At 37.3% G+C, this 16,465-nt stretch overlaps 1 protein-coding gene across 1 annotated transcript; it reads left to right on the top strand.

Annotated features, from left to right (window-relative positions):
* Positions 1-913: 913 nt before the first annotated feature.
* Positions 914-9,542, top strand: LOC137048154 (zinc finger protein 658B-like). Its single transcript, XM_067426182.1, has 6 exons — positions 914-929; positions 1,264-1,560; positions 1,729-2,302; positions 2,525-2,589; positions 8,575-9,001; positions 9,086-9,542. Exons 1-6 carry the CDS (start codon positions 914-916, stop codon positions 9,540-9,542), a joined length of 1,836 nt encoding a protein of 611 aa, XP_067282283.1.
* The last annotated feature ends 6,923 nt before the right edge of the window (positions 9,543-16,465 follow it).

Below are 16,465 nucleotides of genomic sequence, written 5' to 3'. Positions count from 1 at the left end.
GGCTTCTCGTGAGCTTCCTATTGTTGTGTGGGCAGATCTCAAACGTTTTGCATTTGGTTGTGTGTTTGTTCTAATAAAGCTCTTTCTTTGAATAAACTGCACGTCCCTGGCATATTTTCCTTTCCTCAATAAATGAATGTCCTTGATGGTTATAATGGCGTAGTCCATAGGATAACAATGACATGAATATAAAACATAATAGCATATCACATGAATATGAATATATACAATTAAAAAATAATATGCAAATCATAATTTTATATGTGTGTAAAATTATTATAATTTGGGGGTTTAAATTTATTAATTTATTACCCAGGTTGACCAATAGTAACAGATCTGCCAACCAATCACGAGTGATATTTCTTGTTTCAATGTAGTAGTTTCAACCAATACTGAGTGAGGAAATTCAAGCCATTCCGGCAAGGCGCCGCCCAGAGCTGCTATTCATATGCTAATTAGAGCCATTAGCGCCGGCGCCAGCATGCCTCCGCAAGCTCCACATACGTCATGGTTCGTTTCCGTCAATATGTGGCACAGACGAACGCGACGTTCACAGGCTGTAAACTGACGTTAATTGTCGAAAATCAGGGAGATTTCCGGCCGTTTACGGGGACGAAAATCCCACTTTTCATGCAGTGATTCATGATAGGAAGACTCAACACTTCAGCACATTTAGAGAAACAGTTACACTCTCAAATAGGTACTGAATTTAACAAATGGTCAGTAGAGGGAGGTTTGAGACACTTTCATATTGATTGTCAACATCGGGTCAAATTAGCTCCCAAAGTACATTTTTGCACCCCAATACATGAATCAGAACAAAACGAACTGTGATTGGTTTGCGTAACATGTCAGTCAAACAGACTTAAAGGGTTAGTTCACCCAAAAATGAAAATTCTGTCATTAATTACTCATGCCGTTGGACACCCGTAAGACCTTTGTTCATCTTAGGAACACAAATTAAGATATTAGTGTTGAAATCCGATGGTTCAGAAAGGCCTCCATTGACACCAATGTCATTTCCTCTCTCAAGACCCATAAAGGCACTAAAGACGTCGTTACAAAGCCCATCTCACTACAGCGGCTCTACAATCATGTTATGAACCCACACGAATAGTTTTAGAAAAGGCCCTTAGAAATGACAGTTTTTAGTCAAATAAAATTTGGTGCCAAAATCATGGCAATGCTGCATAATTTGAAATGCTAATTATTACATTAGATAATATTGTCATTTATCAAATATATATTTTTCTTTGGTTTCAGACGTGATGGAGGAGAGTGAAGAACTGAGTGAAGTTGAGGAGGAACATCATGTCAAACATGGAGAAAAACCTTTGAGTCGCTCAAAGACTAAAAAGATATTTATGAAGAAAAGAGCAAAGAAATCTACAACCTGCACTCAGTGTGGAAAGAGTTTCACTAACACATTTAATCTTGAGCTTCACATGAGGATCCACACCGGAGAGAAGCCGTTCTCATGTGATCAGTGCGGGAAGAGCTTCACATACAAAAAAAATCTTAAGGAACATATGAAGATCCACACCGGAGAGAAGCCGTACGCATGCAATAAATGTGAAAAGAGCTTTTCAAATAAACGTAATCTTAATATTCACATGAGAGTTCACACAGGAGAGAAGCCGTTCTCATGTGATCAATGTGGGAAGAGTTTCAGTCAAAAGGCATCTCTTGATGTTCACATGATGATCCACACTGGGGTGAAACCATTCCCATGTGATCAATGTGGAAAAAGTTTCAATCGATCAACAAACCTTAAAAGTCACATGAATATCCACACAGGAGAGAAGCCGTACTCATGTGATCAGTGCAGCAAAACATTTATTGATAAATCAACCCTGAAGAGACACCTGAGAGTTCATACGAAGGAGAAGCCACATTCATGTTCTGTGTGTGGAAAGAGTTTTTCACTGCTGCAAACTTTACAAACACATGAGAAAATACACACTGGTGTGAGAGACTACATGTGCTTTGAGTGTGAGAAGACTTTTACTACAGGGAGTAAGTTAAAACGGCACCAGAGGATTCACACTGGAGAAAAACCTTACAAGTGTTCACACTGTGACAAGAGATTCAGTCAGTCATCAGATCAGAAATCACACGAGAGGATCCACACTGGAGAAAAACCTTACAAGTGTTCACACTGTGACAAGAGATTCAGTCGGTCAGGACATCTGAAAACACATGAGAGGATTCACAGCAGAGAGAAGCCGCACACGTGTGAGCAGTACGGGAAGAGTTTCTCTACTAAAAGTCACCTGAAGAAACACATGAAGATCCATGTGGTGTAGAAACCACCCCAGACAGCATGGTGACATTGATACAATGTTGAGTTTTGATCCAGACAATCATTTTGGTGGAGATTGACATTTCAATGTTTAAAGTGTGTTGGATCAGCATTGAAACTGTGATGAAAGCCGGCAGCACACACGGGTGGAGACAGTGACACTGAACTAACAGTGATTTGTAGTTGATGAGCACAAGATCATGCAGGTGTGTTTCTCTGCAGAACACAAGTGGGTGTTTCCCAATCAGTGGGGCGTTTTCAAACCATGATGGGCATTGTCATCCGCGGTACCTGATTTGCTCTAATCCACTGCGGGCTTGGTTTAGGGGTGGACCTTCATGAGTTTAACAAGTCTGTTGAAAAATGGTAACAAAAAAATTGGCAAAATTGTTAAATTGTTGTTTTAACCCAGAGATTGTGTTGTTTTAACCAGCAATTGGGTTATTAAACAACCCAATTGCGGGGTTAAAACAACTCAACCGTTGGGTGAAAACAACCCAATTGCTGGGTTAGTCCATTTTCAACCCAAATTGGGTTGTTTTTAACCCAGCATATTTTAGAGTGCAACTTCCCTAAGTCTCGTTCACTCGGATGTGCTTCATTGCATATGTTGCATGAGTGTCCACTACTGACCGAACCATTGCAATGGACTGAACTGGAATGCCCTAAGCCATTGATCACTTGGAATCCACTATGGAGTTGATTATTATTATTTTTTCCTTTACGAAATAGTTTAATGCAGCATTCTATAGGTATATAGGTGTGCTTGGGTTGTTTTAACAGCATAGAGTTGTTTGTGGTGGGATAAATTAAACGCGATATGCGGTCACGTCACAATCGTGTTGCATTGTGCTATATGAAGCTGCCTGAAGTGTACATATGAAGTAGACAAAAGTAGACAAAAGGGTCTGTCCATATAAACTTCCCTTGTCCACTTCACAAAGTTGAATGCACTTCAAAATGATGAAGTTTGCAAGTGGATGTCTAAAAGTGGTGTGGAAAGCAGCATCAACTGCCTAATTAATGCTTCTTGACTGACTTCTTTTGAGTGCTTGTTATTTGCGTTTGATTTGTATTGTTACTGACTGTAATAAGAAAAATAAATCTACATTCTTAAAAATGCATCTCCCTTTAGTAATGTTTATTGGGGAATTCCTGAATAAAGTTCTAACATCATTTAACGGATTTCTTGAAGTGCAAGAGACATGAACATGAGCAGGAATATCACACTGCACACAGCCCATGTCTTCATCCGCCAGTGCTGGAGCACATTGCTCCTTTAGTAGGAATGAAGGAAGATGAAGATGGACAATAAAAAAAAAAAGATCTTATCTCCTGCTCCCTTAATTACTAATCATGTAATTATTCATATTTCTGAATCCCTATTAAATTTAATATAACTGATTTTTTCCACTAAAACTAAAAAAAAAAAAAAGTCTTGTCTTTATTTTGCGAAATGTCCAACATTTTGATAATATGGTTGTTAAAAATAGTGAATCATATAAAATAAATGTAAAATAAATGCTAAAATAATATTTAGTTTGACCCGAGGTTGACAATCAATTTGAACGTTTCTCCTTTACTGAGCATTTGTTGAAAACAAATAAGAAATTATTATGTCTGATAGTTTAACTACAAATATAAATGTGCTGAAGTGCTTCAATATTTCTATCATGAAAGTTCTCCAGCATCATGAAAGAATGAAGAATAAATGCATTAAATATTTTCTGAGATTTTATTATAACAGGGTCAAAGTTCAAGGTACTTTTATTTAGATTTGTGATCACAATGCCTAAAAATATGTAACTTCAGATCTAACTGGAGGGGGCTGTGCAATCTTTAATAGACTATTGTCAAGCGGAGATATATGACGCAAATTGTTCATTAAAAGTAAATCTTTCTTGGGTTTCAGGATTAAAGTAATTAAACCTTGAGTGAGAGTTTGGGGGGAGGGGGGTCTCATGCTGTATGCTTTCTTCAAAGAGCTTAAGTAAAAAAGGGATAATTCTTTAGAAAACTGTTAGTTGTTATAAACAGACAGACAAGGGGACCAAGGGCTGGTGGAATATGACAGAGTATATTGAAATACCAGAATTAGTTTAGCTTAGTTTATTCAGTCATTTATCCAAAGAGAAAACAAAACAAAAAAAAACAAAAAATAATACAAAAACAAAACAAAAAAATAATCCTTCAAGATTTCAAAGACAAGGACAAAGACCGAAAGGGTCTAGGCTGAAGTCTGAACTTATTATGCCTAGCCCTCTTACCATAGGACAATATATCAAGAAGAAAACAAAGTCATGCATACTATACTTTACTTTACCTAAAACTTAAATTAAAGCAGAATTAAATAAGGTTAATCATCTTCCCATTAGTGCACACCTTTGTTATAATAATAATCATATTAATTAATTAATTAATTAATTATTTTTTTATAATTCTAATACCTTATATGTTTCAATGTTTCTAGATTTGTACTTTTTTTTAAAATAATTTTACTATATAACACCCTTTTAATTTATCATGTAAACTATTCCAGATTTACCCCTCTGACTGAAATACATTTACTTTTTTTATTTGTTCTCACACTGTTTTTTTTAAAGATACCTATTCCTCTGAGGTTATACTGACTCTCACCAAGCTTGATTTTTACTTTTATTTTTACATTTTTCTACAATTCCAATTATTTCATTTTCATCTACACTGATTTGGTTTTATAAGTTGTTCAATAATTCCATTTGTATCTTTTGGTTCAATAATTTGGTTGAACAATGTAGGTCCTACACTTACAAAGAAATTGTTAAAAGCATTTGTAATTTCCTGAGTCTTATTAATAATTAAATTATCTTTCACATAGTAGTTAGGAAATTCAGCTTTTTTAGGCCCATTCTTGATTATAGTATTCACTACTTTCCAAATCTCTTGGATATTACTCTGGTACTGTTCCAATTTGTTCTGATAATAATTCTTCCTGTTCAATCTAAATATATTTATCAATTTATTTGTACACTCTAAAAATGGCTGGGTTAAAAACAACCCAATTGGCAACCCAGCGCTGGGTAAATATTGGACAGAACACATGCTGGGTTAAATTAACCCAGTGGCATTTTAACCCAGCAGGCTGGGCTGTTGAGAAAACCCATAATGTAGTCAATGTTTTACAATTAATGGATTTGCTATTCTGGGTTATTCTTGCTGGGTTGTTCTTAAAAAATCTCCTGTGCATTAGCCTACTGTAAAACTAGACAATCATGAAGGAACAAATGAAGAACGCATGTTTAGACTGTTAAAACCATTATTTCTATTGCTTGACAAATGGTACAATACACAAATGTGTTAAAAATAAGTTGGCAACAATGACAACTACAAACCTAATATATTCTGTCAATTTATTCACGATTAAATCAAACTTTTATTTTGACGGGTTGCCGTGACTTTTGAGTCTCTGTGTTCATGATATGACATGCGCCCCTGTCATTCATACAGAGACGCAAAACATGGAAGAGTAAAATTTAAATAGTATTTAATATACACAGACACTCAGGGCTCTACATAACGCCCATTTTGGGCGCATTTACGCCTAAAAATTACTGCGTGCGACTGTGAAAAAATATTTAGGCGCACCGGTGTGAGTGACCCCATCGATTCTCATGAACTTGTAGTTTTTCTGTAATTTATTTGTTTTTGTTTATTATTGTTATTATTACTTTTCAGTTGTGCTTGTATTGATTTGATTTATTTTTGAATTCTTCTAATTGCGATTTTGTGTGTGTGTGTGAGAAATTATAATACTTGTTTTGCTAGGTGCTGAGGGCTTCAGCCAGGAATCCTTTTTCCGTGTGTTGGTGGTGGTTTGAACACTGTTGTGTGAAGTGAGATGCACGGATTTTGTGTGTGAGTTATAAGAGCATATTTACACTTGTGTGGCTGTATTCCTTGCCTATCAGCCCTCAGCCAAAGCTTTTGAATGTGTGTATGTTAATTTGTGGTGATTCGATGTCTTTTCTAAGAATGTATTTCTCCCCTGACAATAGCATTGTGAGTTGATGGTGGAGCATGCCCTGTTTGATATGCTTTTAATGTGAGCTGCTTTTTTGTATTAATAAAATTATTCTTTTGTATGATTCTTTTCATGTCTCTGTTCCTTACTATTGAAACCAACATGCGTGCCTTAATATAAAGTATATTAATCTCTGTGCTGTCAGAGTGGCGTAGTCGGTTTCTTTAAATTTGCATTACTCTAACCTAGGTAGTTGTGCCTTTAGTGCACCCTATGTTGAGTGTCTCCTCTGCCACATTAACTATGTCTGAATCCCAAGCAATTTCCTAGTGTTGCCATAGGAACGCTTCGGCTTTTGCCACCCGGACGAACATTTATTACTGTTGTGACGTCATGGTGAATTGTCCTATAGAGCAGTTGAATAGTCTTTTGTCATATATCCTGAGTGTAATAATGTGTTTGTAAGAGCAAACAGTCAGAATAAAGTGAGATGATCTGCTGATGATCCTGAATGTCTTGTTGAATGAGTGTTGATAGTCTGAGGCTCATCAATATTAACAGAGCTGCTGAAAAGACTCTTTATTTCATCTCAATAGTTCCTGTTTTCACCTCATTTATTATGATGATGGCTTCACATCTCCTGTAAATTCACACTTAAAGCTCATTTCATTGGGGTCAACAGACTGAGGGGATTTGATGAACAAACTATGAGAGCAGTGGCAGAAAATCTGTTACATTATAATGTAAATGATTTCTGGAAGAATGTAAGAACATCGAATAGGAATAATGTGATATTACCATGCTCTATTTCTGGAGCCGAGAATATAGTTGAACTCAGAAGACATTATTCTGCCTTGTTCATTTGGCTAAAGAATGAACTGTATGAAGTGGAAAAGGTTTCCTGTACTGATATAATGGGCATTACAACTAATGTTATATGGTCAAGTAAATATGTTGGTGAGAATGTCATATGTTTTCAGATCAGGTTAAGATTAACCTTTTTAGAGTAACTGTACTTCCTTTAATACTGTTCCTTTGTGGGTCAAGTTTAAAAAAGTCAGTTTATGTAAGTACTGGTATAATTGTTTCGTTTAAATGTTTTGTACTGTTTGTAATTTTGTGTTAGTTGTTGTATGTCTCTTCTCTAATGGACCTTGAGTCTGGAAATAAAGTTGAATTGAAAAAACAAACAAACTGTTGGTTACTAAATGTATGTTTATTTCTTTCTTTATGCTTTCATTTTTTTCTTATCATTATTTATATTTGGAATAATTTCATTACATTATTTTTGTTCTGTTATCATTTAGTTTTAAAACAAATTCAGTAACAAAAATATTTTTGATCTTGGCAGATCAGCTCCTCCCACACTGGAATTCCTCATCAGTGAAGCCCCGCCCACACAATGACATCATCAGTGAAGCTCCTCCCACATCAGTTGATCAATAAATGCTGGAATATTCCCATCAGTCTACAAGTGAAGACGAGCATCAAAGCATCAGGAAGAGCTGAAATCTGCAAAGACTGAGTTTATTAAAGAGGACAGTGAGAACACGAGTGATCCAGAACCTGCAGAATGAAACACACTGAAGATCCTGAAGAACAAAGAGGTTGGTGTTTATTCTTCATTCATTCATGATGCTGGAGAACATTCATGATATGAAGACTCAACACTTCAGCACATTTAGAGAAACAGTTACACTCTCAAATAGGTACTGAATTTAACAAATGGTCAGTAGAGGGAGGTTTGAGACACTTTCATATTGATTGTCAACATCGGGTCAAATTAGCTCCCAAAGTACATTTTTGCACCCCAATACATGAATCAGAACAAAACGAACTGTGATTGGTTTGCGTAACATGTCAGTCAAACAGACTTAAAGGGTTAGTTCACCCAAAAATGAAAATTCTGTCATTAATTACTCATGCCGTTGGACACCCGTAAGACCTTTGTTCATCTTAGGAACAGAAATTAAGATATTAGTGTTGAAATCCGATGGCTCAGAAAGGCCTCCATTGACACCAATGTCATTTCCTCTCTCAAGACCCATAAAGGCACTAAAGACGTCGTTACAAAGCCCATCTCACTACAGCGGCTCTACAATCATGTTATGAACCCACACGAATAGTTTTAGAAAAGGCCCTTAGAAATGACAGTTTTTAGTCAAATAAAATTTGGTGCCAAAATCATGGCAATGCTGCATAATTTGAAATGCTAATTATTACATTAGATAATATTGTCATTTATCAAATATATATTTTTCTTTGGTTTCAGACCTGATGGAAGAGAGTGAGGAGAGTGAAGAACTGAGTGAAGTTGAGGAGGAACATCATGTCAAACCTGGAGAAAAACCTCTGAGTCGCTCAAAGACTAAAAAGACATTTATGAAGAAAAGAGCAAAGAAATCTACAACCTGCACTCAGTGTGGAAAGAGTTTCACTAACACATTTAATCTTGAGCTTCACATGAGGATCCACACCGGAGAGAAGCCGTTCTCATGTGATCAGTGCGGGAAGAGCTTCACATACAAAAAAAATCTTAAGGAACATATGAAGATCCACACCGGAGAGAAGCCGTACGCATGCAATAAATGTGAAAAGAGCTTTTCAAATAAACGTAATCTTAATATTCACATGAGAGTTCACACAGGAGAGAAGCCGTTCTCATGTGATCAATGTGGGAAGAGTTTCAGTCAAAAGGCATCTCTTGATGTTCACATGAGGATCCACACTGGGGTGAAACCATTCCCATGTTATCAATGTGGAAAAAGTTTCAATCTATCAACAAACCTTAAAAGTCACATGAATATCCACACAGGAGAGAAGCCGTACTCATGTGATCAGTGCAGCAAAACATTTATTGATAAATCAACCCTGAAGAGACACCTGAGTGTTCATACGAAGGAGAAGCCACATTCATGTTCTGTGTGTGGAAAGAGTTTTTCACTGCTGCAAACTTTACAAACACATGAGAAAATACACACTGGTGTGAGAGACTACATGTGCTTTGAGTGTGAGAAGACTTTTACTACAGGGAGTAAGTTAAAACGGCACCAGAGGATTCACACTGGAGAAAAACCTTACAAGTGTTCACACTGTGACAAGAGATTCAGTCAGTCATCAGATCAGAAATCACACGAGAGGATTCACAGCAGAGAGAAGCCGCACACGTGTGATCAGTGTGGGAAGAGTTTCTCTATTAAAAGTTACCTGAAGAAACACATGAAGATCCATGTGGTGTAGAAACCACCCCAGACAGCATGGTGATATTGATACAATGTTGAGTTTTGATCCAGACAATCATTTTGGTGGAGATTGACATTTCAATGTTTAAAGTGTGTTGGATCAGCATTGAAGCTGTGATGAAAGCCGGCAGCACACACGGGTGGAGACAGTGACACTGAACTAACAGTGATTTGTAGTTGATGAGCACAAGATCATGCAGGTGTGTTTCTCTGCAGAACACAAGTGGGTGTTTCCCAATCAGTGGGGCGTTTTCAAACCATGATGGGCATTGTCATCCGCGGTACCTGATTTGCTCTAATTCACTGCGGGCTTGGTTTAGGGGTGGACCTTCATGAGTTTAACAAGTCTGTTGAAAAATGGTAACAAAAAAATTGGCAAAATTGTTAAATTGTTGTTTTAACCCAGAGATTGGGTTGTTTTAAACCAGCAATTGGGTTATTAAACAACCCAATTGCGGGGTTAAAACAACTCAACCGTTGGGTGAAAACAACCCAATTGCTGGGTTAGTCCATTTTCAACCCAAATTGGGTTGTTTTTAACCCAGCATTTTTTAGAGTGCAACTTCCCTAAGTCTCGTTCACTCGGATGTGCGTCATTTCATACGTTGCATGAGTGTCCACTACTGACCGAACCATTGCAATGGACTGAACTGGAATGCCCTAAGCCATTGATCACTTGGAATCCACTATGGAGTTGATTATTATTATTTTTTCCTTTACGAAATAGTTTAATGCAGCATTCTATAGGTATATAGGTGTGCTTGGGTTGTTTTAACAGCATAGAGTTGTTTGTGGTGAGATAAATTAAACGCGATATGCGGTCACGTCACAATCGTGTTGCATTGTGCTATATGAAGCTGCCTGAAGTGTACATATGAAGTAGACAAAAGTAGACAAAAGGGTCTGTCCATATAAACTTCCCTTGTCCACTTCACAAAGTTGAATCCACTTCAAAATGATGAAGTTTGCAAGTGGATGTCTAAAAGTGGTGTGGAAAGCAGCATCAACTGCCTAATTAATGCTTCTTGACTGACTTCTTTTGAGTGCTTGTTATTTGCGTTTGATTTGTATTGTTACTGACTGTAATTAGAAAAATAAATCTACATTCTTAAAAATGCATCTCCCTTTAGTAATGTTTATTGGGGAATTCCTGAATAAAGTTCTAACATCATTTAACGGATTTCTTGAAGTGCAAGAGACATGAACATGAGCAGGAATATCACACTGCACACAGCCCATGTCTTCATCCACCAGTGCTGGAGCACATTGCTCCTTTAGTAGGAATGAAGGAAGATGAAGATGGACAATAAAAAAAAAGATCTTATCTCCTGCTCCCTTAATTACTAATCATGTAATTATTCATATTTCTGAATCCCTATTAAATTTAATATAACTGATTTTTTCCACTAAAACTAAAAAAAAAAAAAAAATGTCTTGTCTTTATTTTGCGAAATGTCCAACATTTTGATAATATGGTTGTTAAAAATAGTGAATCATATAAAATAAATGTAAAATAAAAGCTAAAATAATATTTAGTTTGACCCAAGGTTGACAATCAATTCTCAGACATCATGAAAGAATGAAGAATAAATGCATTAAATATTTTCTGAGATTTTATTATAACAGGGTCAAAGTTCAAGGTACTTTTATTTAGATTTGTGATCACAATGCCTAAAAATATGTAACTTCAGATCTAACTGGAGGGGGCTGTGCAATCTTTAATAGACAATTGTCAAGCGGAGATATATGACGCAAATTGTTAATTAAAAGTAAATCTTTCTTGGGTTTCAGGATTAAAGTAATTAAACCTTGAGTGAGAGTTTGGGGGGAGGGGGGTCTCATGCTGTATGCTTTCTTCAAAGAGCTTAAGTAAAAAAGGGATAATTCTTTAGAAAACTGTTAGTTGTTATAAACAGACAGACAAGGGGACCAAGGGCTGGTGGAATATGACAGAGTATATTGAAATACCAGAATTAGTTTAGCTTAGTTTATTCAGTCATTTATCCAAAGAGAAAGCAAAACAAAAAAAACAAAAAATAATACAAAAACAAAACAAAAAAATAATCCTTCAAGATTTCAAAGACAAGGACAAAGACCGAAAGGGTCTAGGCTGAAGTCTGAACTTATTATGCCTAGCCCTCTTACCATAGGACAATATATCAAGAAGAAAACAAAGTCATGCATACTATACTTTACTTTACCTAAAACTTAAATTAAAGCAGAATTAAATAAGGTTAATCATCTTCCCATTAGTGCACACCTTTGTTATAGTAATAATCCTATTAATTCCATTAATACATTTATTTATTCATTCATTTTTATAATTCGAATACCTTATATTTTTCAATGTTTCTAGATTTGTACATTTTTTTAAATAATTTTACTATATAACACCCTTTTAATTTATCATGTAAACTATTCCAGATTTACCCCTCTGACTGAAATACATTTACTTTTTTTATTTGTTTATCTCACACTGTTTTTTTTAAAGATACCTATTCCTCTGAGGTTATACTGACTCTCACCAAGCTTGATTTTTACTTTTATTTTTACATTTTTCTACAATTCCAATTATTTCATTTTCATCTACACTGTTTAGATTTGGTTTTATAAGTTGTTCATTAATTCCATTTGTATCTTTTGGTTCAATAATTTGGTTGAACAATGTAGGTCCTACACTTACAAAGAAATTGTTAAAAGCATTTGTAATTTCCTGAGTCTTATTAATAATTAAATTATCTTTCACATAGTAGTTAGGAAATTCAGCTTTTTTAGGCCCATTCTTGATTATAGTATTCACTACTTTCCAAATCTCTTGGATATTACTCTGGTACTGTTCCAATTTGTTCTGATAATAATTCTTCCTGTTCAATCTAAATATATTTATCAATTTATTTGTACACTCTAAAAATGGCTGGGTTAAAAACAACCCAATTGGCAACCCAGCGCTGGGTAAATATTGGACAGAACACATGCTGGGTTAAATTAACCCAGTGGCATTTTAACCCAGCAGGCTGGGCTGTTGAGAAAACCCATAATGTAGTCAATGTTTTACAATTAATGGATTTGCTATTCTGGGTTATTCTTGCTGGGTTGTTCTTAAAAAATCTCCTGTGCATTAGCCTACTGTAAAACTAGACAATCATGAAGGAACAAATGAAGAACGCATGTTTAGACTGTTAAAACCATTATTTCTATTGCTTGACAAATGGTACAATACACAAATGTGTTAAAAATGAGTTGGCAACAATGACAACTACAAACCTAATATATTCTGTCAATTTATTCACGATTAAATCAAACTTTTATTTTGACGGTTTGCCGTGACTTTTGAGTCTCTGTGTTCATGATATGACATGCGCCCCTGTCATTCATACAGAGACGCAAAACATGGAAGAGTAATATTTAAATAGTATTTAATATACACAGACACTGGTATATATTCGGCTACAGTCTGAGCCCTGCGTGACGCGACTGAAGGCAGCTGTAGGACCGAATATAGTCTACTTGTGAGTCGATGCTATACAGATACTATCGTCACATTTTTAACATTTCAGTATGTACTTGGTACCGAAGTACCGGTACTTGTGACATCCCTACATGCAACCATGGTTAATTTTCGTAAGGGTATCATGGTTCTTTGTAATCACAAACTGTATTAATATCGTCTCACATGCCTAAGTTACCTAAACTAACACGAGTCAGTACATTGCATCGGATTCTGAGGTAAAACTTTTGTCGTCTTAACGTCATGTAAGCTTAAGAATTGGTGCCAAAGAAGAAAAAAACTATAATTATGCTAATTAAAATGATTATTAGTGAAAATATATGAACTTATCTTAAAACATCTGCAAGCAGTGGCTTTGCCTTTTGCATTGTCCTTTCAAAATGACAGTTTGGGTGCGAATTTAAACAAATTAAGGCGGAAAGCAAGTGAAATAACCAAGCGCTGGGTAGAATCAACCAAGCATTGCGACCCAGTAGGTTTAACCCAACGACTGGAAATTTGAAACTACCCAATGGTGTTTAAAATGTGATCAAATAACCCAGCATTATAAAGAGGACAGTGAGAACACGAGTGATCCAGAACCTGCAGAATGAAACACACTGAAGATCCTGAAGAACAAAGAGGTTGGGGTTTATTCTTCATTAATTCATGATGCTGGAGAACATTCATGATAGGAAGACTCAACACTTCAGTATATTTAGATAAATATAAATGGGATTTTTGTTGTTTTACCTAACCACCAAGCTGTATCAAGTAAATTAAGTTAAAAATGGTGGACAGGGTATGTAAGCATAACTCAAGCAAATACTGATGTTACAGATCAAGCGTCATTTCTCGTAAATGATAACAGTCATCCACAGTAGCTTATTCTTCTTACTGTAACTTTGGGTAAGAGGGTTTCTGCAGACACTGTAAACTTGAACAGGAATGAAGTGAGAATCACTTGAGCTTGTGTGTCAGTGTCCCGCATTCATAAGTGTATGAATGGAAGTCAATGCAACGATTTGAAATTCAGACACTGAGGCCAGGGATACTTGACGTATCTTCAGCAGGATTCTTTGAGGATTGTTTGTGATGCTCCAGTCATCAATTCAGCTAGTCTCATTGTAGTTTATATACACTTTACGTGGTCAGTGAAGTGTAGTTACCTGCCCCAGACTCTAGAGTTCCACAAGTCCTAATCCAATCTGCATAACTATTGAAAGAATGGGATGGGCTACACAAGCTAATAAAGACAATAGGTGAGAGTCTCTGTAATCTGGCTCATTTGACTTACAATGACGAGAACAGAAACCTCATGCTAGAGACATTTCTCAACAGAATCATTCACATTAATGGATGTGTCCAGGATATCACCAGACAATGGATGTGCTTGTTTTTATATGAGCTGCACTATACAGGAATTTGGCTCTTTGCTTGGTTTTGTCCTGAATTTCCAAAGCAACTGACCTCCATCTGTCATGCTGTTTAAAGCATTATTTTGAAATAATGTTTTTTATATTGAAGGTTTCCAGTTCACCCATAGAACCAATGTTCTGCATTGTGTTAAAACATAACTGAAAGGAACAAATATTATGCTTGCAAAGCTTTGCCATCTTCAGTATAATAACTGAGTAATTTAGACTTTTTTCCATCAATGCATCACTGACTTTTACCCCCCCCCCCCCCCCCCCCCCCCCCCCCAAAAAAAGGCTTGCAGTAACCTCCTGGAATCATATGAATGCAACGGCATACCAACTCTCATGACTGTCCACCAGTGCACTACTAAAAATATATATATTCAATTGTTATATAAATAAATATAAGTATTTCAAAACAAAGAAGATTATCATAAAACACTGGTGATTCTCTAGAATGGTGGTTCCCAACCACATTCCTGGAGGCCCCCCAACGGTGCACATTTTGCATATTTCCTTTGTCTGACACACCCAGATCAGGTTTTGGAGTCACTATAATGAGCTGATAACCTGAATCAGGTGTGTTTGATTGAGAAGACATGCAAAATGTGCACAGTTGGTGCACTTCTAGGAATGCAAATGGGAACCAGTGCTCTAGAAGGTAGCAATGAGATTTGATGAGTCTTGACAAGTAGTTCAGTGATAGTGCGAAGTTTGTTCCGGGTGTTCGCCGGGAGGGTGACGGAGGTAACTGGGGTGGGGGTGAGAACGGCTGTTTGGACTTGCAGGCTGTGGTGGAAGGAGAAGGAGATTTATGTTTGAAACACGGAGAGAGAGAGAGAGAGAGAGAGAGAGAGAGAGAGAGAGAGAGAGAGAGAGAGAGAGAGAGAGAGAGAGAGAAGTTACTTGGACACCAGAGGATTCATGAGAGATGAAGAATGGACGTGAATACTGGATGTTTGGAGGATACAACAAACGGATCGAATTAGAGAGACAATAGAAGAAGGAGAGTGAAGCTAATCTGCCCAGATCCTCAGATTCAACAAAATCTGCTGGTACCAGTGTTTTCTTGCTGGAGGTAGCAAGAGAGGAGGAAGGAGTCCCTGGTTCGTGGCCTCAATCTCCTCTGTGTCTGTCCCACGCCTAACACAATTAGCCAGGACTCGGAGCCCAGGCTGGAAACGTACCACTGGCCTTGTATCACTATGAGTGTATGGAGTGCATGGGTGATTTCTTTTGAGTGTGTGCACCAGGAACATTGGAGTGCAGTGTTTTTTCCTAGTGTTTGTCAGTGATCGTGTTCTAGGCCGATGAAAGAGCCCTGCCTGAGAAGAGCCGAGTGCTGGTGCCGGACAGCCCTTCAACACATGTCAATGACTGGGGGACTGTTCTACCTTCCTTATTGTCTGGTGGTGGCGCTGTGGCCGTGGAAGTAAGAGCTGGCTTTGATTACTGTGCCTGGTGTTAAGAAAGCGAGCGTTTGTATTTACTTACTGCCGCTGGGGAATTCTCTGGTTATCCTCACGTATAACCATTCTATTGTTGAGTGTTTCCAGATGCCAGTTCATGCTCTGATGCCCTGCTCAGCTGTTGAGGAGACGGAGATTGGATGTACTTGCCTCCCTCCACCAGTAAGCCGAACATCGCTGTGTTCTTACCTGCCCCCCTCGCCCCTGTATGTCAAAGAGCTAAAGCTCTGTACCGTCACCTGATTGCTCTTCTGAATAGTGAAAAGCAAAAATGCCTGTGTACTCACCTGTATACCCACCTGTACGCCCAGAAGCTAAAGCCCTGTGTACTCCCCTGTATACTTACCTGTACGCCTTAAAGCCTGCGTACTCACCTGTATACCCAGCTGTATGCCCAAAAGCTAGAGCCCTGTGTACCTCTCTGTATGCCCTTTGGTGAGACGAAGAGACTAAGTTCAGAGTACCTACCTGTGAGTTGAAGAGACCAAGTTCTGAGCATCTACCTGTGCGGCCAGAAGTTGACGCCGGTGTCCCGAGCTGCCCACTT

This window comes from Pseudorasbora parva, chromosome 2, assembly GCF_024679245.1.
Source record: "Pseudorasbora parva isolate DD20220531a chromosome 2, ASM2467924v1, whole genome shotgun sequence".
NCBI classification, from domain to species: Eukaryota; Metazoa; Chordata; class Actinopteri; order Cypriniformes; family Gobionidae; genus Pseudorasbora; species Pseudorasbora parva.
The sequence above is the reverse complement of the archived record's forward strand: the minus strand, read 5'-3'. Positions and strand labels throughout refer to the sequence as shown.